Source organism: Hemibagrus wyckioides, linkage group LG11 (genome assembly GCF_019097595.1).
Source record: "Hemibagrus wyckioides isolate EC202008001 linkage group LG11, SWU_Hwy_1.0, whole genome shotgun sequence".
Taxonomy (NCBI): domain Eukaryota; kingdom Metazoa; phylum Chordata; class Actinopteri; order Siluriformes; family Bagridae; genus Hemibagrus; species Hemibagrus wyckioides.
In genome coordinates this window covers 30,433,352-30,451,011 of record NC_080720.1, presented here as the reverse complement: position 1 = coordinate 30,451,011, position 17,660 = coordinate 30,433,352, and the positions used below count along the sequence as shown (strand labels likewise).

Sequence of the window (17,660 nt, the reverse complement as noted above, 5' to 3'; positions counted from 1 at the left end):
TCAAGTCTGAGTGATTTGAAACACAACCCTGGGTGACGCGCATATTTGCGCTCTTCGTGCCTTTGATCTTCACGACACGTTTCGGTGGATTTGATTATTTCTCCATATCACACCGCCATCAAGTGGTCACCAGGGGTAATTAAAATCACAGAGAATATTTTTTCCGGTTATTTAGTAAAGTGCTGAGGCTGTTAGGAAAATCAGGCCATATTTTCCTAAATAAGACTGTTTGAGATTTGTTTTTGTTTTAACAGACGTGAAGGTTGGGATTTGGGTAAGGTTTTGGGTAAGGTTTCCTTTCTTTCATGGTCATCAACATAATGAGAGAAATCACTGATTCATTCATTCATTCATTCATTCATTCATTCATTCACATCATCCTGATCAGGGTTTCCTGGAGTCTATCCTTAGTGACACCTGCCATGTTTTTGCACAAAACTGGAGAACCCTAAAGAAACCCACATGGGCTTGGGGAACAAACCTGACTCAAAGCAAAATCCACAAGCTGACTTAATTATCATATGTGCTCTGAGGGTGATGTCTTCTTTGCCACTTATGGAATTTATATAATCTTCTACTCTGATCTTACAAATTCAAAACGAAACTCCTTTTCGCTGCCAAAACAGCCCTGACCCATCATGCACTGTGTATTCTAACACATTTCTGTCAGAATCATCATTAACTTATTCAGCAATTTGACCTGCAGTTTTGGAGATGCTCTGATCCAGTCGTCTAGCCATCACAATTTGGTCCCTTATCAAACTCGCTCAAATCCTTACACTTGTCCATTTTTCCTGCTTCTAACACATCAACTTTGAGGACAAAATGTTCACTTGCTCCCTAATATATCCCACCCACTAACAGGTGCCATGATGAGGAGATCATCAGTGTTATTCACTTCACCTGGCACTGCTCACAATGTTATACCTGATCTGTGTATTATCGTTATTATCACCCTAATGCTGTGATATTAAATGTATATGATTTACATATTCATCACATTATAGCACCATGGCTCTTTGATGGAGCGTCTGAAGCTGAGGCTGATATCAAAACAATGGTGGTTTTTACAGTGGATGGAAAGGTACTGTGAAGAACTGCAGCAGGATGACTTTTGATGTTCACAATCACTATTGTTCTTTATCTACACGATGTAGTCGAACTTCCTTTTTTTTCCATCATTATATATTCCACTTCACTGAACACCTTGGCACATAGTGCACACAACTCTGCTCATTTCCCGATCTTTAACCAAGTCCTTAAATGTTACAAAAGGTTCAATTCAGGTGATTTATTTAGTATTTACACACACGGTATTGATATTTACTATTCATAACTGTAAAGCAACAAACCATCTTACACACAAAAACCGAGACTTTTCTCGAAACATTCCTGCATGTTACTGAACCACTGCTCCAATGTGACAAAGCAAAACATATTTTAACACATGATAGGTAAAATCATTCAATCAATACAGTCCTGTTATGTGTCACATCGTTTGTTAAATGATTATAAATGATTTAGAAGAGCTGGTTTGCTGTAATGACGCTGTTATGACACAGTAATAACACCACTTGGGCTGTGTTCCCTAGGACAAGCTGAGGACGAGAAAGGCATAAAGTTAAAACAGAACAGTTATCATTTTGGATGCTTGCCTACAATTTATCCTTCACTACAATTTATTTACAACTGAAAGCTACCTAACGTCATATTTTTCTTGTAGCAGGCATCAGATTATACACTATAATGATTATACATTATACACATCCTTATGAACTAGAAAAAGCATGTAGGAGTGAGGTCAGAGATTCATAGCTATTTATTTTTACGTATTTTTTAGTGCTGTTTTGCTTTAAACCCAGGCAACATCGCTACATCCTGCTGTTTGGCTAGTTACACTGCGATCACCGAGCAGATTCACGTAGTTTTAATAAAATAGTTAACAGTCTATTATCATGCGGTCGCTCGATTAGATGAACTTTGTTGTTCGTTTCATGCGTAACATGATGAGAGATCTTATGCAACTACAATAACATCATTCGCAGCTTGTCTTTGTTTTTTATAACTCTAGCGACAGATTGTACTTATCTCATTATTATCAGCATTATTATAGTGCAGCTCGTCTGGATGGAACTACTCATTATATTCTTCTATATAGTCTTCTTTTCCAGTCACAAAAAAGGGTATAGCTAATAGAAGAAGAAGAAGAAGCTACCAAAGTGCCCATTAGGGATTAATAAAGTACTCTCTACTCTAATTTTGAAAAGAAGTGCTTTAAATGATGTTTAAATATAAAAATAATACTAATAATAAAAGTGGTGCAATGGCTCAAATTAAGTTTTTCGAATCAGATTTAATAAAACATCCTATGTTTCTCAAGGGCTTAAAAAGAGATTAAAAACACAAAATTTCAGAGACATATATACACTTAGGAAGGGGATGAGGGTTTATACACGGTCGATAAACTTGACATTGATGGGAGCAGCGGGACACAGCAGGCCGTGAGTTTTGGCACGGATGTCACCCGTGAGAGGAGACACCTCGATGTGGAACTTCTGAAGGAGCTGGAAGAGATCACACAGGTGTTATGAGAACAGAAACACAGAGTACCGAGAAGTGATGTCTAATTCAGAAGTCTTTCTGAGAATTCAATTCAGCTCATCAGCAGATCACGCAAGAGACAATCTGATGAACTCTAGTTGAACTTAGTGTGATACGACAGGTTTTAAAGTTCATATTGTTTGAGCCAGATGAACTACACGGCTGTAAACTACAACACACACACCTGAGTGAGAGCCAGGTACATCTCGAGTTCTGCTATCCTCCTGCCGATGCAGCTCCTGATGCCGTAGCCGAACGGAATGGAGCCGAAATTGTCCACTCGATCCGATGTGTCCTTACGGAGCCACCGATCAGGACGGAACTCTTTCACTTTGGGAAAAGTCTCCTCATCCATAGAGGTGGAGTAATGACAAAGAGCCAACTGAGTCTGAAATCAGAGAGAAATAAATGGCTGGAGATGAATTCCGGCAAACTTCTGTACAACACGGTCAACTCCATAAATATTGGCACCCTTCAGAACAATGCTTAGAAATAACTGCATAAAATAAGGATACATATTAATGTGAAAAATTACTCAAGCAACTGGAAAACTATTTACCTTTCCTCTAACAAATATCATTCTCATAAGAATGCCCTAGCAGATACACAAACATGCAAAGCCAAGACGTACCCCTTTGGGGATGAAATAACCTCCTACAACGAGGTCATCCTGAGTGATTCGACCATTTCCAGGAAGAACAGGATAAAGCCTGTGTTCGACACAGACAACAAATTTATTTACACCTTCACAGTTAGGAGAGGAAAACATTTCCCACTGGATAAGTGAGAGCAGTGTGAGATGTTTGTACCGGAGCGTTTCCTTGACAAGCCCTCTGATGAGCGGCAGCTGAGGAACGTCATCTGCAGTCGGGACTCGTCCATCGAGTACCCGTGTCACTTCCTCATAGATCTGTTGTTGCACCATGGGATGCTTAGCCAGGAGGTATGTACTCCAAGATAATGTGAAAGAGGTCTAGAGGGTGGAGGAGAGGTTTGTTAATGATGGTAATATGTCTCATGTCCTTTTCAACATTTCTTTTTTAGAAATACTTTTCAGGAAAGCGCAGAGTGATGTTAAACTCTTACAACCGATCAGGACACAAGCTCGTGAAAAAACTAACATGGTGGACAACATGGTATGCTGCTATAGGAAAATAATCAACCGTTGTTGAATAATCGTACCGTGTCCACACCAGCTAAGAGCATTTCAGTCATGTTGGCATAGATCTCCTCCAGAGACATCTCCTTGGTGACCAGCAGGTGAGTAAGCAGACCTCCTTTCACCTCCTCTCTTCTCTCGACCTTCTGCTTGATCTCTCCCAACTTCCTGTCAATATGGATCTGGCCTAAAACACACACACACACACCAACCATGATTTCAAGCCCCTGGCCATGCCCACTCCTTCCCAGAATTCCCCCTCTGTGCTTACTGAATTTGAAGAGGCCATCCCAGGAGTGGCAGAACTCCTCCCACGGTTTGGGAATGATGGGTCGCAGCCATTTGGGGATGGAGCCGGCGTACATGGAGGTCTTGAAGGAGCTAAACATGAGATGTAGGGCCTCGATGTATTCCTGACTCATCTTGGGAATCTTGTCTTCCAAGCAGCCCAGGCGGGTCTCGTACAAGATGGTCGCTACACCTACAATTAAGGTTTTTATCACAAAATGAACTCAACTGCATGCTTGAAAAACCAATATGGAAGGCCAAAAGGGCCATTTTCATTTTAATAGAGAGTGTAAATATTACCAAGTTTCAGATAACGTGTGAAACAATTCCTCTGACACGTTCAAACACTCACCTTCCATGGCGAATTTGAAGAACAGGTCGTTGACGTTAAGGACTGTAAGTCCGTCAGGCTGCTGGCTGCGCAGTTTGCGTACTTTTATCACCAGGTCTGCCACCACTTCACTGACGTCATCAGAAAATACCGCGACATCGCGTGGGCGCATGATGAGCTGTCGCAGCACACTGCGCATCTTCAGCCACTCGTCAGCCTCGCTGAAAAAAGAACATCTTGTTACTTGTTACATCTTGTTATTTATATTCATATCTTGAATATACAATACATACAGAGACGCTAATCTTTCCAGTATAACTTCAGCACTTAAAATTTTTTGAATGATCAGAACAAATAAAAATCACTCATTTATCCAAAGAGGAAAGGACACAGGACATGAAAGGCACATGTTTATTTCCGGTAGCAGTTACTTTCACCTAATACAAACTTAGATGAACTCTGCCCTGTGAATTATTTTACCTTGGTCTAACGAACCAGTAGATAACAGGAAGGCCAGGCCAGACGTGGGACTTTTATCTCATAGTTTCAATATTTTTGCTTGACACATATATATGAAAAAAATAATAATTTTATGCCTACATTTTCTACAAAATCATGTCATCATAAGGGCCTACAAATGCACAAATACACTAATATCGATCTCCAAACTCAAACACACAGCATGTGAGCCTGTGTGTATTCTCTCTTGGTTATCATGACCAACATTTCTAAAAATAGATCTACTGCAGAAATGTAAATAAGATAAGCAACATTCTTTCACAAACACAGAAATGTAAATGAGGCTTTTTTTTTACGCCGAGATGAGGCCAGTGGTGTGTCCCCTCATGTCTCTGTACTCTTTCCATGACTCCATGTTGGCTCTCTGAGGCGCTACACCTTCAGCCCTGAGCACCTGTGCCACCAAATCTCTGTCTGCGATCGACACGACCAGCTGAGGCCCAAAGCGGGACTTAAAGATCTTCCCGTACTTCTGACTGTGCTCCATCTGAAGAAATAAGGAAAGGAAAAAGATGCTCATGAGTTGCAGTATACTAAAGCACGTACACTACATGATGTTCAATACATCAATCCTCCTATTTGTGCTGCTGTTGAATTACCAGTAAAGGGGGATTAGGAATATAATCTCTCTCTCTTTTTCTCTCTCTCTTTTTCTCTTTCGCTCTCTCTCTCTCTCTCGCTCCCTCACACACTCACACACACACACACACACACTCTTTGTCTCTCTCTCTCTGTCATACACACATGCTCTCTCTCTCTCTCTCTCTCTCTCTCTCTCTCTCGCTCCAGTACCACACCAACTTAAGTAGCATTTAACCCATATGCATATTCTTCTATTATTTATACAAACCAAGGTTTATATATAAAATCAATTCTTCCTGCTTCCCCACTATTAAGGTAAAACGTGGTTTATTTAATAAGAAGAAAATGAAAACTTTTTTTGGCTAAAATAAGTAGGCTAAACAAAGTATTCTCTACATTCTTACCCTCAAGTAAAAAAAAAAAAATTCAACAAATCTCAAACTAATGCGTGACTTAAGCCAGGAATATAAATGTACGTGGTGCCTTCAAGATAGCTCGTAATTTCGAGGCGAGGACACTTAAACAGCATCACAGTGAACTCTGATGATTTGGAGGCTAAATCAGCAAACAAAAATCATGGCCTACAGCAGACGGTGGTAAATTTTTAGCCATTAAAAAACAAACAAACAAACAAACACTTGAGCACACACCCGTAATCGTGAACTCCAAACTTAACAAGGAGCACTTGAAGGTAGCATTAAGTCACGAATAATGTCTTAAATAATAACGTGCAGTGAAGTTTTCAGGCACTTCAGGTATTGATGAAGGTCATTATGGAAATAATGTTTGCAGATTATTTTAACTAACTAGTGTATTCTGTACAAAAGAAAAAAAATAATAATTTACGTAAATAAATATCACATACACCTGGGGCTCATTGGAAAGCTATTTTAAAGTCGAAGGGTTTATTATTATTATTTTATTGTTTTATTTTTATTTTATTTTTATTTGTTTGTTTAACCATTGGGGAGGCACAATTTTGCACCCAGTTATATAAAATTCGGTGCAAAAACAAAAAACAAAATGACCATGTATTTTTATTTATTTATTCTTTATATAGAAGTACATATGAACCTGGATCTCGTGGATGCGGCTGAAACCGTCTCTGTAGAAGAACTCGATGAGGTTCCCGATGGCGCCGGGACCGGGCATTTCCCGCAGGCTCTTCACCGGGCCCGCGTGCTTCAGCTCGGCGTCGGTGTCGGCTCGTGCCGTTTCCTCCGGTACGGTTGAGTTGTACAGCGTGCGAAATTGCAGCGAAGTCGTCTCAGTGTGCACGGATTTGCGGCTGATATGAAGAAGAGCGTTCCGGAGAGCCATCTCCGAAGGTGGAAAAGAAAAGGAAAAATTGAGAATGAAAAAAAGAGAGATAGTGATAAAGGGAAGAAAGCACGTCTCAAAGCTCCAGCAGAGGAACTGAAGGACATTCTTCAACACAGGAACATTTGAGGGGAAGTTCTCCAAAGTGGGCGTTTCCGAGGAAGAGCCAAGGAAGTGTAAAGATCCTTGGAGAGTACATCCATCACTGGTTTTTATAAAGGTCTAAAAGAGGATATGAATCTTTTCCGACTCATTACAGCAGAACTTCTGGTCACCTTTAAACTTTGAGCTCTTCATGATGAACAAACCTGCAAGTTATCAAAGTTCACCAACCCTCAGCACCGCTATAGCACCAAACATCCATTTTATTGACCTTCTGATAATAATGAATTGGTTTTTTTTTCACAGCCCTGTTAAACTCTCTATCTTGATTTGAACAGAAATTGTTGATTTTCTACAACAGCATGAATAAGACTTCCTGCTGAAGGCAAATCTGGGGTGTTTATCAATGCGCTTCTTCTAACCCTTTATCTTTTCTACAGAGATTTGTACAGCAGAGGATCCACAAAGTCTTAAAATCACAATAGATCTAAATAAATAAACATCTTATTGAATCATTGATATGGTGACATTTTCGTGATGGAACAAGTCTCCAGTTTTTTGCCACTGGAAAGTTTTCAGGACTGAGGAGTTGGTGCTTTGTTTATTATTAATGTCTAGGGCAGAAAAATAGAGAGGCTGGTGAGGAAATGACTGTTTATAGATGAGTGTGAGGGTCACATGGCATCCACAAATGTTTGGTAATGTAGCGTACCTTAAGCTGCTTCCTACAGAGTTAAACATGGAAATTATTTCCCCTTTTTTAATTGCAGTTTTATTCTTTAGGAGGTAAACAGTGACACAACTCACACTTGCACATCCAATCAACAATTAATACTCGAGCTAAAAACTATAGAAGACTAAACCTCAGGGATTTGATCCAATTTGGCAAGCCAGACAGTGTCCTGAGTTCAACTGGGGCCAAATTAACCGAAAGAGTGTGTAGCACTAAAGCCAAAGATAAGAAGAAAATCTCCTGATCTGCTTAACTGTAGACAACACTTCAGATCAGTTCATAACACGATTACAGAACAATACAGATTCACACAGACTTCATTTATTGATATTTTCATGAAATATAATAAAACAGTCCATGAGACAGAACTTGAGCTTCATACAAAACAAGATACAAAAAGCAAAAAGTCAACATTATGGATTTTAGTCCATATCTCTTATATAAATCAGGGCATGGCGAGTCACGCCACAGGTTTAGCGTCTAATCTTCTCTGCACGCTTTAAATCATACAGTACACGAAAAGCAGATTTCAATGTATATTCCGAGAAACTCAGTGGCCTGACTGCATCACCTTTTCTTCGTTTCAGTCATTATTTCTTTTTCCGTTAGTACGTGTTAAGGCAACGCTATATCGTAACCACACCCACTCTTTCTATCCCGTCTCTCAGCAACACCTTGTTGGTCTTATTCTATAAAGATGCCAAATCCGGACCTCAGGTTTGAGACTTCGTGTGAGTGAGTCTCAGAAGCACCGTTCTTTTCCAAGCTCACTTTCGGAAGCGTTTGAAGAGAGGGTGAACATTCTTGCAGGCTGCCATCTTGCTGCCGCGTGACGTCTGGTACTCCATGTAGACTGCATCGTCTGCTCCAGACATGGAGCTCATGGTGCCGGCACGGCGAGAAAACTGGAGAGGATGAACAAGAAAAATATAGAAATAATAATATAGCGATATGAAGAGACAAATAACACACTAGTATAAAAATCTAAGAAATGCTTAAGAAAGAAATTATTTTTGATGTTTACATACACCGATCAGGCATAACATTATGACCACCTGTCTAATATTGTGTTGGTTCCCCTATCACTGCTGAAACAGCCCTGACCCGATGAGGCACGGACTCCACTGGATCCCATGGATGCCCCACCTCGCAACTTACAGGACTAAATGGATACTTTTAATAGATACTGACCACTGCAGACCGGGAACACCCCACAAGAGCTGCAGTCTTGGAGATGCTCTGATCCAGTCGTCTAGCCATGACAATTTGGCCAAATTTCGTTAAAGTCACTCAAATCCTTACGCTTGTCCATTTTTCCTGCTTCTAACACATCAACTTTGAGGTGCCACTAACAGGTGCCATGATGAGGAGATCATCAGTGTTATTCACGTCACCTCTCAGTGCTCATATGTTGTGGCTGATCGGTGTAATTATCTGCACTTGTTCATTTGCATAATTTCTATTATTTGCACTTCTGGTATATGCTAAAGTTTGCAATGACAATGAAGTTGTATCTATCTACCTATCTATCTACCTATCTATCTATCAGCGTATGTGTCAGTGCAAACATTCATGTTTATACGCGGCTTGGACACTAACAGCAGGTTCAGACTTTAAACCCAGAATGCCGCTTTGCTGGTTCAGCAGATCCCGATGGGAACTACCTGTACGCGTCCTCTGCTTAGATTCTGCTGAGTGTACACATGAAAAAAATTCTTCTGGTGAACATTCGTTTTTTTCTGTGTCACGTAATCATCGTACGCTTCGAAATGAAATCTACTACATCAATCTGAATAAGGATTAAAACACATGGGGATATGCTGTTATAGAAAAATAATCAACGATAGGGTGATGAAACACCACACGAGTTACTGTCACATCCTGAAATTTCATTATTTTCCTCTAACAGCACATCCCAAAGAGTTTTATTTTAATCTTATACTACAAAAATGTGCAAACTATAACTCTTAGTACACACGTACCTGAGTTTTTCCTCCGAACTCTCCGGTCACCACCTCTTCCTCTGCGTCTAGGTCGGTCGCTGCCAGAACTTTCTGTAGCAGCTGCTGCTGTTCCTCACGTGTCGAGAACATCAAGTCCTCCTCCTCCATTCCTGCCAGCTTAGTGATTACCTTAAAGAAAAACAAAGAGAGATTGTTTAGTAAAACATGTCCCCTTATTACTTTTAAATATTCCTAAAAGCTACAGTGAATAAAATAAAAGTTATAAATAAAGCCTAAAACCTTAAAGCTGTATCCCTGGTCCACCAGGAAGCGCTGTCTCTTTGTTGAATAAGCCATTTCCTGTGTGTCCTGAGACACCAGCGAGTAAAAGTAGGCATTGTATTCTTCAGCGACCATTCCTACACACACACACAAACCCTTTAGTCCAACACACAGCAGCAGACAGGAATAAAAATATTTCAGAACACACTTCTGATTTCTTTGCCATCGTTACCTTTCTTGGCCCGCAGCACTCTGCCCAGCCTCTGAGCTTCCTGACGACGTGAGCCTCCGTGAGACGAGATCTGAATCAAAACGTTCGCCTCGGGCAGGTCAAAGGACGTGTCTCCTACCTGAGGGAGAACAGGAAAAAGTGTCAGTGACTCACTCAGGGGTTAAACTTCAAAATAAATCTGTAAAATACCTACTCAGGGATAGAGGTGAATTATTTTATAAAATTTTCGCACAAAATGTATTTTTCAGAACGCAGATATGGTCCGAAATCTGAAAAGATATCACTCTATGCACAGCAATTGTTGTTGAAAATGATGCTTGAGTGAAAGATTTGAACTAAAATAAAAAATGCACAGAAACGTCACTAAATGAACTGGTAGCTGATAGATAGATAGATAGATAGATAGATAGATAGATAGATAGATAGATAGATAGATAGATAGATACTGTGATTAGATAGATAGATAGATAGATAGATAGATAGATAGATAGATAGATAGATAGATAGATAGATAGATAGAGACTATGATTAGATAGATAGATAGATAGATAGATAGATAGATAGATAGATAGATAGATAGATAGATTGCAATTAGACAGACAGACAGACAGTTAGATAGATAGATAGATAGATAGATAGATAGATAGATAGATAGATATTGTAAACCAGAACCTAGGGGACTATGATTCATTCATTCAATTATAAATTTAGCTCTAAAATCATATAAAACATAAGTGATAAGACATTAGAGTAACAATACTCTTCTATATTCTGCATTTAATTCGGCGACTATGTTTTTATAGACAGAGTTTGGGTTCACTCCTTGGGTGATGTGGGTCTGAAGATGTAAGAAGGAGTGAAACAAATGATGTAACCATCATGCATGTGACCAACAACGTGCTTTCTAAAAGAATAATTTCCTCCAGTTCATAATGTGCAACTTGGTGTCCCCAAACATTTTGTTTCGCAATGAGCATCATCAGAACCACTGCTTAAAAGCTTTCCAGCTGAGAGCAGCACAAACCCACACTGGCTGCTCTGTTGAAGTGAAGCTGATCTGATTAGCGGTTAATAAGACCACCTGACCGTGTTTCTAGGACTACGTGAGGGGGAAAAGATGAACATGCCCGTATCTGACCCCTAACCAGAGTACGAGGTGTGTTACCTTGGAGATGAAAATGGTGTTGATCTTTGGGTTGTGCTTGAAATTCTGGAGAATCTGCATTCGCTCCCCTTGGGATGTGGGTCCGTAAATGTAGGGTCTGGAGAAGGCAATTAAAATAAACGAAAGCGTTACTAATCAGACACGGGCGAGTCACATGGGGTCTAGAAGTGAAAACTGCAAACGCTGTCGACTAAGCTGCTCCAGAGAAGATTAACAAGAAAGCCAGTTCAAATCAGGTCAGCATGAGATTTCTGCCAAGCTGAGGAGAAGCAGAAAGAATAAAAAAAATTTATAGAAAAAGTGAATATCGACTATTTTCATTCTTTAACCTACCTGAAAAAGCCAAACTGGCCCAAATATTAAACTTTTGGCTTTATATACAGTGGAACCTCGGCATACAAATTTAATTGGTTCTGGAGGCGAGTTCTTGAGGTGAAAATTTGTACTGCAAAACGAATTTTCCCATAAGAAATAATGTAAATGCAGATATTCCGTTCCAGCCGCCCAAAAATACGACCAATATTCCCAATACGAAGTGTATGGCTGCTAACAAAGAAGTGACCCAAGCCAAGCATGTCAAGGCTCCTCACAGGAAGTCGTGCCACCAAGCTTGGGCTAAAAATAGAACAGACCACCCACACCACCAATCTGTCAACAAAAAAACGCCTGAAAAATCAACTAGCTTTTGAACGCATGCTGAAGACACCGTTGATATCGTGGGTTGACTCTTTCCAAACAGTTTTCACTGACTGAAAAAAATATCCATTAAAATTTGTAAACTCTTCTCGCTTGGCTTTCCACTGACGCTAACAAGTTCTGAACAGCTCCTGGACGTACGCGCAACTTAGCCGGTGTTCAGTTCGGTTCGCTCGTATGGCAAAAATGCTTCATATGCCGATGCAAATTTCTTACAAAATTTCAATTCTTAAGACGAAAATACGTAAGGGAGGACATGCTGAGGTTCCACTGAATTGATTTTTGGCTCAATCAGTGATCGATTATTTTGTGCGTCTTGAATCTGGACTGTATAGTGATATGATTTTAACTATGTGAAAAAATATATCTAACAGATCGCTGCATTAAAATTGTGTATCTTGTGTTTTAAACACCGGTGGCTTCATCACGATCACAATCTGGCTCTTTCTCACTAAAGGAAGCGCTTTACTTGTTGAGGCGGATGGCGTATTCCTTGAGCGCGAAGACGTTGTCGGCGAAGACGATGATCTTGTCGTTGCGTCTCTCGTGGAAGCGGATGAGGAACTGGCATGCGCGGAACTTGTTGGGGTTCATGGTGTAAAGCAGGATCCGTTTCTTCGTCTTTATAGCCACGTATTCGTGATAAAACTCCGGGGACATGGGACACCACACCTGAGAATCACACGCAGGTTAACGAGGGCTCATATGTATGTACGCTTCTGTTTGTCGTGCACATGTACACGGGAAGTGCACGAGATCCAGAATATTTCATCCTGTCCTGTTATCGTCTCACCTCGGCACACTGCACTTTGGCGATGTAGCCGTTGTTCTGCAGCTCCATCCAGTTGGCCTCGTAGAGTTTGGGCCCGATCAGAAAATTGAGATCGACGATCTTGTCGTCCTCTCGCACCAGCGTCGCGGTCAAACCCAGCTTACAGTGGGCCTGCACTATGGTCAGAACACGCCGGAACATTCTCGCTGCATGTATGTGTGACAGGAGAAAAGAAAAAACTATTTAGTTCCTTTAGTTCTGCAGTCTCATATTTTAGAACTCATCTACTGACCATTGGATGATGGAAATACATTGCAGGACCTGTTAAAACAACACAAACACACCTGGTATTGTGTGGACCTCGTCGAGGATGATGAGCCCCCACTCCTGGCTGCGCATCCACTCCATCACTCTCTCAGCCTCCCAGGAGCGCTTGGTGGTGTGGCCCAGCATGGAGTACGTGCTGATGGCCACCGAGCAGCCGATGGGCTTGTCCTTGGCGTCCGAGGTGAAGCGGCAGATCTGCGAGTCGTCGATGGTGGACCACATTTTAAACTGGGCTTTCCACTGCTCCACAGACACAGAGGAGTTCCCCAACACCAGGCAGCGCTTCCTCACAGTACAGGCTGCTGTGACTCCTACCAGAGACTTTCCCGCTCCTTAAGAACACATCATTTTATTTTCCTGGCTAATCATTTCATTCAGTACTTATTTTTTATTAGCTAGAACAAACGTTTGTGCACCCACAACATAACATCATGGCTTACACTTTCACACATCAAAATATTAACACACAGATTCAAAAGCACTCAAATGTATTCCATCTTAAACGCGTATTGGATGTTTACCGCAGGGCAGGACGATCACTCCGGAACGAGCTCGACCGTTTCCGAACATCTTGCGCAGGCTTTTTTCCTGGTACGGTCTGAGCACGGCGGTGGGCTTCAGGTCGATGTTGATGTCGGGGTTTACCGTGTCGTTACGGAAGTCGTACTCGGCTAACAGAGGGTACTCCAGCTGGATACAGCGCTTCTGCAGCTCCTCAATCATCTCCTGAGACGGAACAACCCAAAAACAGCCTCAGCGTCTCAGCACACAGCAGTTAAACTTTACCAGCATATTAAATTTGCTGCTTCCTACCTGGCGAATCTCAAAAGAGACCGTCTGGGTCTCTTCCTCTTCCTCCTCCTCTTTGTCCATCTGTTCGTAGTAGCTGAAGATGTCCTCGGGGACCTGGGCACTACCGCGCTGACCGTCTGCTGACTGTGACGTGGATGCACCACCGTTATCCTGCAGGGTTTTAGAGATCTGGGAGAACAGACATCCGATTATATCCATCCTCGAGCACAAAATGACAGACGGTATGCAAGACTTCCTGAAAGTGTGTGTGTGTGTGTGAACTCACTGCAGGTTTGTTGGAGATGACCTCCGTGATGAGCTCAGGCTCTTCTCCCTCGGCGGTGCGGAGACGACAGTCTCGAATCACAGGATCCTGCAGCAGTCGCTGGATCACATCTGGAAAAGCACTTTCCACAAAATACCTACACACACACACACACAGCAGAAAACGCTTGATTCTGATTGGCCGATTTCTCACAATGAGTGTGACAAATGAGTGTGTCTGAGAATCACACCGAATCACACACCTGTTATGTTTCAGGACCAGCTTGACTTTCCCGTAGCTCACTGTGCACAACTGAAACACAACAACGACAAGATAAACCACAGTCAGCTTTCATCACAACGACAGAAACGTGTACAAACACGAACGTGTCTCCGGATGCAACTCTCTGTACTGATCCTCCTCACTGTCGGTTGGTCTTGCTCGTACCTTTATGAACTGAACGATGCCGTCAGGGACGGACGTCTTGCTGAGTTTCTGCAGGTACTCGATAATGTCTGAGGTCTGTAGGCCGACGCTCACAGCAGCGTACAGCGAGTAGGCGGTCAGTTTATACTCGTGCACGTGGCTGGGCCTGCACACCGGCTCTGCAATGGCCACCAGAAAATCCTGAGCGTACTTATAGACAGGTGAGAACGCCTCCAGGAAGATATGACCATCAGGAGCCTGATGGACACACACAGGACGATACATCATTACATCTATAAGAAACATTCCACCAAATATTCTGTTTCATTTCAAACGATTATTAAACCCATGTGCTTTCTTGTGCAGAACATTTAGGCTCTTCATTCATTCCTTCATCCTTAGTTACTGTTTTTTTATCTCCACGGAGTCAGAGCATTGCTATTTCTAGACTACAGATTGTATTTCCAGCTTTAATGCAGATTAAGACAAAAATGAAAATAAACCATTGTAAAACAAGGGTTATCATAAATCTGAACATTCTGCGTATTCCATTTTATTCTATTCTATAGTTGTTTATTTTTATTTATTGTATTTTATAGATTTTGTATTATATTATTTTTCTACTTGTTTTTTTTTTAAATTTATTTTAGATTCTTCTTTTTCTTCTAGTATTTCTTATTTTATATTCTAGTTTTACATTTAATTAAAAATATTTCTTAGATTTTAATTTTCTAGTTCACATTTTTATTTAAATTGTATTTCTTATATTTTATACTCTAGTTTTAAATTTTTATTTAAAATGTTTCTTATATTTTATATTCTAATTAACATTTTTATTTAAACTGTATTTCTAATATTTTACATTATAGTTTTACATTTTTATTTGAATTATTTCTTATATTTTATATTATAGTTTTATATTTTTATTTACATAATTTCTTATATTTTAATTTTCTAGTTTACATTTTTGTTTGAATTGTATTTCCAATATTTTATATTATAGTTTACATTTTTTTATTTAAATGATTTCTTATATTTTATTTCACATTCTTATTTAAATTGTATTTCTTATATTTTATATTCTAGTTTTACATTTTTTATTGAAATTGTATTTTTTTTTTATATTTTATATTCTAGTTTTATATATTTTATTTACATTATTTCTTATATGTTAATTTTCTAGATTTATTTTTATTTAAATTGTATTTCTTATGTTTTATATTCTAGTTCTTACATTTTTATTTCCATCGCGGTTCAGTTGTAAAAAACATTTCACTACATGTCGTCCTGTGCATGATTGTGTACGTGACAAATAAAATCTGAAGTTTCTGAACATGCACTCCTGGGGACGAACTCCTCTTTCAGCTGGAAGCTCGCGTGCATCAAACAGACCTCCCAGGCTGTCCCATGAGTCAGTTCTCTTACCACCCACAGCGGTCGAGAGGAATGATCAGCCTTCAGCAACATCTGTAATCTGTAGTCTTTGGCTCCGTATTCATCCACTTTGGTGCTGGATTCATCGACCTGCTTGCCGGCTGCTGCGGGTATGGCCTCCTGTGACTCGCTGCCAGGGGCATAGCTTTCATCTTCCTCCTCCTCATCATCATCATAATAGCGTTTCTTTGACTTTCTATCTGCAAAGATCAAGATCATATTAAGATCAGACAAAAACTTGAAATCTTGAAAATTCATGATGGCTGAATCCCAAGCGACTCCCTAGTGTGCACTTTATACGGAGTGAGGATGAGACATAATTTTACAGATGATTTAGTGGACAAATGATCGAGTATGGTACAAAAATCTTAAAAAGTTAACTCGACAACTATGTACTATATATACACAGAATAATGCTTTATACATCATTCAATTAAAAATATATTTAACTATATAGCAAGACACCTGGCTGACTGACCCAAATGGCTTCCTAGTGCACTAAATAAGACTTTAAATTGGGTCTTCTACTAAAATTCAAGTGCACTACATATCCAAGAGGACTTTTCAGGATCCCGTTCATAATGATCTGAGGCTTTATACTAGTACACCAGAATAAAGGAGTATAATTACCTCGATCACCCTTTTCTTTTTTCCCCATAGCGCTCAACTAGATAGGAAACAAGACTGATATAAACACACGGACGATTTGTAACGTGTTACATGAATATAACACTAAATTTGCCAGTGCTATTAAGACTGCGTATGAACTGCATCCGCCATGTTTACTGAGTTCTCCTTCTTTGACTGAAGATGTAGATTAAATCCGCACTGTAGCTCCGCCTTGTGGCTATAAGTGAAACTGCATGTAAACGCCAGTGCGGCAACATTATAAACTGGCGTGTTTGTGAGCGCGTGTAAAAACAATATATATATATATATATATATATATATATATATATATATATATATATATATTACAATAACACGCATAACAAAAGCATTTAGAAAACAGTATAAATGAATAATATATAATAAAATTATTTGGGTAGTTTCAGTTAAAGTGCCAGAAGATGTAGATTAAAACCGCAATGTAGCTCCGCCTTGTGGCTATAAGTGGAACTGCATGTAAACGCCAGTGGCCAGTGAGCGCGTATAAAAACAATAATATTATAATTATATATATATATATATATATATATATATATATATATATATATATATATATATATATATATATATATATAACACATAATAAAAGCATTTAGAAAGCAGTATAAATGAATAATATTATATTAAAATATATTATATTATATTATTATATTATAAAATATATATTAAAAAATATATTATATTATATTATTATATTATATTATAAAATTATTCAGGTTGTTTCAGTTATACAGCTTGCATACAAGCTGTGGCTATAGATGTCAAGTGTATAGACAATAACTATATAAAAAAGTTAACAAAAATTTTAAAACTAACAAAAAAAAGAAATAAAATAAAAATCCTAGTGAATTAAAGCTTTTGTCTCCATCTAGTGGACACAAGCGGACACTGCAAGTCAAGGCCAGTATATAATATACAGTATATACAATATAATATAAAATATAACTGAAAGTCACATAAACTTAGTGCAATGATAAAGTCTGTACTAAAATGTAATTCAATAGAAATTAAATAAAAGCTTA

At 39.4% G+C, this 17,660-nt stretch overlaps 2 protein-coding genes across 2 annotated transcripts; both read right to left on the bottom strand.

The window, feature by feature from the left end:
- Window positions 1-1,282: 1,282 nt before the first annotated feature.
- LOC131361203 (cytochrome P450 27C1) lies at window positions 1,283-7,089 on the bottom strand. Its single transcript, XM_058402181.1, has 9 exons — window positions 6,555-7,089; window positions 5,195-5,385; window positions 4,401-4,600; window positions 4,032-4,241; window positions 3,784-3,947; window positions 3,411-3,574; window positions 3,233-3,311; window positions 2,786-2,989; window positions 1,283-2,564 (listed from the first exon to the last, which is right to left on the bottom strand). The coding sequence occupies exons 1-9, from the start codon at window positions 6,798-6,800 to the stop codon at window positions 2,448-2,450; spliced, it is 1,575 nt and encodes a 524-aa protein (XP_058258164.1). The 5' UTR covers window positions 6,801-7,089; the 3' UTR covers window positions 1,283-2,447.
- An 845-nt stretch (window positions 7,090-7,934) lies between these two features.
- On the bottom strand, window positions 7,935-16,778 carry ercc3 (excision repair cross-complementation group 3). The gene is made up of 15 exons (XM_058403988.1): window positions 16,600-16,778; window positions 15,961-16,169; window positions 14,557-14,793; window positions 14,372-14,421; window positions 14,131-14,266; window positions 13,866-14,033; window positions 13,574-13,778; window positions 13,070-13,384; window positions 12,747-12,931; window positions 12,423-12,625; window positions 11,258-11,354; window positions 10,093-10,210; window positions 9,879-9,997; window positions 9,618-9,767; window positions 7,935-8,540 (listed from the first exon to the last, which is right to left on the bottom strand). Exons 1-15 carry the CDS (start codon window positions 16,625-16,627, stop codon window positions 8,403-8,405), a joined length of 2,358 nt encoding a protein of 785 aa, XP_058259971.1. The 5' UTR covers window positions 16,628-16,778; the 3' UTR covers window positions 7,935-8,402.
- Between the last annotated feature and the right edge of the window lie 882 nt (window positions 16,779-17,660).